We start from the raw sequence: 6,050 nt of genomic DNA on the forward strand, positions 1-6,050 counted from the left end.
AAGTGAGTTGGAAAAGGGGGCTCCTCTGGGGGGTGTGCGCTGAGTCCCGCCTCCAGGGGAAAACCTCAGGAGAGCTGGAGACACGTGTGTTGTTAGGGCCCTTCGTGTGAGAGGGCTCTTTGGGCTGCAAATGGGGAACTGACTGCTGGTAATCAGAGGAGCTGAGCAGGGAGGCTTGGACTGCGAAGGGTTGATTTCTCCTGTTTATCTGAAGGTGTTACCCTTCCTCTAGATTGCAGGGACCTTTAATGAGTCTCTAAACCAGGGTCTCCACATCCATTTGATGACAGCTTCTCAGTGAATCTGCTAGTTGGCTCCACAGAGGGGCTCTAACATAGACTTTCCTGGTAAAGAATTCGCCTGCCAGTGCAGGGGACACAAGAGACGCTGGTTCCATCCCTGGGTTGGGAAGATCCCCTGGAGAAGGAAATGGCAACCCACTCCAGTATTCTTACCTGGTAAATTCCATGGACAGAAGAGCCTGGTGGGGTCCCAAAGAGTCAGACACGACTGAGTGTGCAAGCACACAAAATAAACTTACCAACATGACCTGCCATCCCTGTCTGCATTTCTACACCAGCTGACCCTCCCAGACCCCAGGCTAGCCAAAGAGAGTGAGGAAACAGCTGGACACAACAAGGGTATCTTTGTGACACACGAAAGTGTCTCAACACCTCACAGGGAAAACACTTCACCTTAGAGTCTAGAGGTGGGGGAGTGTGTGTATACAGTCTTGGTCTTTCTAAATGTGGAGCTATATCACTCGCCTGGCTCCTTCCTGGCCAACTGGCTTTTGATTTTATTCACAGCTCTTGGGTCTCCTTAGCAAATATCACTCTAACTCTTAAAAGCACAGGAGCCAGGTCAGAAAAGTGACTCAGCAAACCACATGGTGTCATTTGAAAATCTGTTTTTTTTTTTTCTACTGCTTTAGAACCTGAACTGAAAATCCAGTCAGTTGAGAAACCCAGGCAGAGATCCTGGAGCTCCACAGGGGCCTGACCCCCAGATAGGATTAGCTTTGGATCAAATTCCTAAGAAAACTCTCCCATCACTAGGTTGAATATCTATCCTCTGGCCCCTCACACCCGCCCCCAAGTCACCCCTTGTTTTATACTATAAGGATTAAAATTGTATAGAATGAAATTATCTCTAGCCGAACTTAGGGAGCTGACCATTTTAAGGAACCCCAGGGTGAATCCTTTTGAAAAGTGAAGAAGCACCTTTCCATTTATCTTTAGAGGCAATTTGACTGAAAAGTCACATCTATCTCGAGCAAGACACACCTGTTCTCTGATGGTGTGGTCCAGGCTCCCAAAAGCAGCTCTTTGTGTCTCCTTAGGACATTTTCCTGACTGTTGTTTTATTGAAGAACGGAGAAGCAGAGTTCTGTTCTTCTTAGGGTACAATGTGGGGCCGGCCTTAGATGTTCCCATATACACAGGGACATCTTATTCTGATTTTAAGTCAGTGTATCAAAAAAAAAAAAAAAAAAAACAAACCCTCAAACACCATGAGGTACTTCAGTACGGCCGCAGGTATGTGAAAACAGCGCCCACCAGTGTCTGATACCTAGTGAGCAGTCAATACTTGTTGAATAAACAAGAGGCCACATCTCAGAATCGCTTCCTTTCTAATCAAGAAGGCTGGGGGGGGGGGGGGGGTTGTGTGAATAAACATGGGCGACACTCATAGAATTGTTTTTTTTAAATATGGTACATCTGAGGGCTCCCCAGCACAAAAAACCTTCTGCCCAACCAGTGGGACAATTCCATTGGCTCCCAGTAGCCTGTCTATGTGGTGCCCAGTATCTTTTTGTTTAGACAACAACCACCCCTGCATCCACCAGCAGTGGGAGAGTCTGAGTCCCGTCATTGGCATTGCCTGACCCCCCCCTCCGCCCCCAGCAGCCTCCCTGCAGAACCACTGCAGCCCTCCCTCTCTGCAGTGCCCCACCTCCACCCCAGATTCATGACGGCCAAGATGCTCTGCTCTTGAGAAGGGCCCAATTATTTGCCATCTCCACCCTTCCAAATACAGCCAGCTTCTCCCTCCTCCCAGGCCCCTCCCTGGTCAGAGCCCCCACCTGCACTGCGGTCATTGAATCCGGGTCCCTCCCTTCCTCTTAGACCTGCTCAAAATTCACCTCCTCCAAGAAGTTCTCCTTGATCAAGCTTGCTCTCCTCTAATCACTCATTATTTCATGTCCCTGAGTTCCTAGCTACCTCACTCAGGAAGTCTATTCACTATAACTGCTATAGTTATGCTGTAATTGTGTGTCTGGTCCACAACCCATAAGATATCCACCAGTCCCAGGATTATATATCTGACAGGAACCAAGGTGTGGGTTGTCAGAAGGTAGGATGGATGGTGTCTGCTCACTTTTTTTTTTTTTAACCTTGTACATGTTCTCAATTCCCATCTTGATGACAGAGGATGCAGTCTCTATCAGAGTGCAGCAAGGACTGAAGCCCATAATTCTGTCCTGGGCACTAAATTGTTGCTGACTGGCTAATCCTTCGCGCTGACCTTTGAACCCACTAGGATTTGCTTACCTGGGTCAGCTGGACCATACAGGGTGGGTGTCAGGAAGTCCAGCCTTGAGCATCCGTGGAAACATGTGGCTGCCCACGCAAGAGCCTCAAGGCTCTGCCAATCTCCCAAACGTTTCGTTAAAGGTGCTGAAATCCCCGCTTCGGGCAATACTTGGACCAGAGACCTCCAAGTCCACCGGTGAATTACAAATGTGTTATTTGCAAGGGAAGGAGAGCCCCGCTGTAGTAGAGGTGCTTTAGCGCCTGGGGGCGGTGTTGCCAAAAGGGAGATGGGGGCTGCCGGGAGGGGGATGAAGGGGCGCCGGAGTCAAATTACCGTCCGAGCGCCTGCTCCGCCCAGTCGCGGGCTCCTCGCTCATTCCCAGGCAGCCGGCAAGCGTAGAGTGCAGGCACCTTGGTGCAGTGTGTGTCTGTGTGTTTTCTATTTTATTGTTTTGGCTGAGATTGTGTCCTGCGTGTAGAGGGAATTCCCTCAGAAATGCTGCCCTTGGAGGCTGAAACACTAACCCACCCACCTCCACTTCCCCTCCCCCATGCAAGGGAAGGTGGCGTTGCCAGGGCTGAGGAAAGTGGGAGCAGCTTGAAGTAGCCCAGACGCTGATTCAGGCCTGGGCTCTGCGGGACCTACGCCAGGGAACTCCGGGGAGACTCCCCTGTCCAAACTCTGGAAACCCAGGGTACCGCTCGACTCAGGAATTTGCTCTGCCTTGGGTCTGCGCACTTTACGAAGTGGGCTGCGTGGAGCTGGCTCGCACGTCCATATGGGATCTGTGATTCTTTTTCCCGCAGTGTCGAGTCTGGACTGGGCGAAGCCCACTCATCTTCTTGTTGCGCAGATCTTTCGGGAAACGCCTGATTGGCTGAGGGCCCCTGAGGAGCCCAAGAAAGAACTCTCTTCATCCCGGTTGCCTAACAGGGTGCCCAAGAGCAACGCTCTAACCTGAGGTCCCTAACCTGCCCACTGCCCGCACTGGCAGAGGGGCTGGCACGGGCGGCGGGCTTTGCAGGTGGTTGTGGCCGCTGCGGGAATGCGCGCAGCCGGAACCTCGCACTCTGCCATCCAGCCCTCGCCCGCGCACCAGCCGGGCGTCGAGGAGCCAGGGCTGCGTTGGCGCCACAGCTGGCCAAGGTGAGGAGTGCATTCTGTGTGCGTGTGCGCTTGTGTGTGTGTGTGTGTGTGTGTACGCGCGCGCGCACGCGCGCGCGTTGAGGGTGGGGGTGTGGGGGTAGAGAGACCTGGGGAATGGGGAGAGTCTGGTACTGCTGTGTTCTGGATTCGGATCCGAGTCCTTGGCCTTATTTGTACCACGTTGCAAATAACTACACCCTTAAAAATAATTTTTTTAAAAAGCAAATTCTTGTACTGAATAGGCAAAACCATTAAAAAAACGGATCTTTCCACCATCCAAGAGATCTGGAGCCCCTCGGGTGAACGAATTCTGTTGAGACGGAGTCTTTTGCAGGCAGTAGGGAGCTTACGTAGGGAGTTCAATCCTCTCCCTGCCCCCTCCCCTCGATGTTCCCGCAAATTCTTTGGGGAAGACCTGAGCAGGCTGGATGGCCAGAATTCGGGACAGGGATTTTGCAGAATGTAAAGTATGTTGGAAAGAGGGGATTCGATGTGGTTCAAATGTATCCGAGGCGAATGTGAAGATTAGGTGGAATCGTGGCTTGACGATCCCCTCCCGCTCTCCTGGGCTCCAAATTAATTTCTCCGCCCAGTGAAATCATAGGTCTTGGGTAGGTGCCTAACAGCTGAGGGGGGACGGGGGTTTTTGTTTGTTTGTAACTACCTAAAAGCGCTTCGAGGAGCAGCCAAGTTTATGCCTGGAGGCAGCTGTCCCCCACTTTTCATGAGGAAAGGTGTTGAACAAAATCAGGCTAGTGGATCCCCCCCTCCCCCTCCCTTCCACCCGGAGAGGAAAAGCGCGACTTCAGAAGATGCGCGGGCTCGCGCTCGCTCTTTCTTGCGCTTTCTCTCGTTCTCCCCCCCCCCCCCTTTTTTTTTTTACAAACAACGCACACTCCGTGCACTAGGAACAAAATAGGAATCAAATTCAAGGAATGTTGATCCTAACGCTGCAGACGGCCGAGCTGTGCTGTCTTGAGAGATTCCTAAGGAATTCCCCTCCTGCCAGCCCCCCGCCCCGTTTCTTCTCACCCCCCTCCTGCCGCCCATCCCCCAGGGTTGCGCAAACCCCCCCATCAGCGAGGTGCAAGTCAGGCTTCCCCCCACTGCAGCTCTGAATTTCAGGGCAGCTTCGACTGAGTTGGGAGGGGGCGAGGACCCTGTTTCTTCTAATTATCTTTAGTGGTGAGCTCTTAGAAGTGACGGGGACTTTGCAAAGAGGGAGCGTCGAATGGAAAGCGAAGGCGCAGGTTGCAGGGAAGTGTTTTGATCCCCCAGACAGCTGAGATTTACCGCCGGCTGCAAGTCTGTCAGCACACGCACACAAACACGCGCACACCCGCACTCCGGTAAGGGATACTCCGACGCAAGCTGGGCACTCGCAGCTCCGCGCTTCGCCCCCGCCCCCGCCGCGCCGCTCCCCTGGGGCTCGGGTCCGCGACCCCGATGCTGGGGCGCGCGGACCCCCCTCCCTCGCCCCGCTTCCCGCCCCCTGGCTCCCCGGGGCGGCCCGGGCGCTCGCGGTCCAGGGGGCAGCGTACTCACTCCTGGCCGCCGCCGCCCCGAGGCAGGGCGGCTAGACTTACCCATGGAATCCGGCAGGGACATGTCGCTGGACCGCTGCTGAGTCAGGGACTGATGCATGGTGAGAACTGCCCTGTGGCCCCGGCCCCCGAAGCTGCTTCAGGCGCCCCCGGCTCAGGGCGCCCCGCAGAGCATCCTACTCCGCGGCTGCCGCTCCCCGTCCCTCCGGAGAGCTGAGAAGAGACTGCCTCGGTTGCAAGCTGCAGCCCAAGAGCCTCCTCCCCCTCCCTTCCCCTCTTCTCCCTCCCTCCTCTCCTGCCTCCCTCTGCTCCGGGAGGCAGCAGCATTGGCGGTCCGAGCAGCGACGTGCGCTTGCGCAAGACCCCTCTCCTCCCTCCCCCCCCCCCCCCCCCCCCCATCCTAGTTATCCACCTCCCAGCCTCCCAAGCCAGACAGGGAGCCGTTTTAGCCCCTTGGGGCCGGGACTGCGTAGAGAAAGAGGAGGAGGCTACAGCCTGGGGCCGAGTGGCCTTCTCTGTACTTTGGAGACAGGGCCTTGGGCTAGCATCCTGTTCTAGGATTTACAGTTGGGGAGGGGGCAGAGTAAGAGGTTCAGAGCTGAGAACACACACACACACACACACACACACACACACACGCACGCACATTTGTGCAGGTTTGGTCTTAGTGCTTCCAGAATGACATAATGGAGCTGGAGATGATCCAGAGAAGGGCCACTCTATAATCAAGGGGATGGGGGAGGGTGGAGGGGGTTGCCATATGAAGATAGATTAAACAAATGCAGACTCTTCAGTCTAGAAAGATAAAGGCTGGGAAGGGAT

The 6,050-nt window shown here is 54.4% G+C and overlaps 1 protein-coding gene across 2 annotated transcripts in view; it reads right to left on the bottom strand.

Annotated features, from left to right (window-relative positions):
• Nucleotides 1-5,556, bottom strand: part of TMEM255A (transmembrane protein 255A) — a 49,634-nt gene extending 44,078 nt beyond the window's left edge. Inside the window, exon 1 of one of the 2 annotated variants that reach the window (XM_043896198.1) lies at nucleotides 5,271-5,556. In XM_043896198.1, the coding sequence (XP_043752133.1) occupies nucleotides 5,271-5,328 (58 nt within the window). In that variant the 5' untranslated portion in view covers nucleotides 5,329-5,556. The remainder of the gene's footprint in view (nucleotides 1-5,270) is intronic. The other variant, XM_043896197.1, reaches the window with a different exon arrangement.
• Nucleotides 5,557-6,050: the final 494 nt, after the last annotated feature.

Source organism: Cervus elaphus, chromosome X, assembly GCF_910594005.1.
Source record: "Cervus elaphus chromosome X, mCerEla1.1, whole genome shotgun sequence".
NCBI lineage: Eukaryota > Metazoa > Chordata > Mammalia > Artiodactyla > Cervidae > Cervus > Cervus elaphus.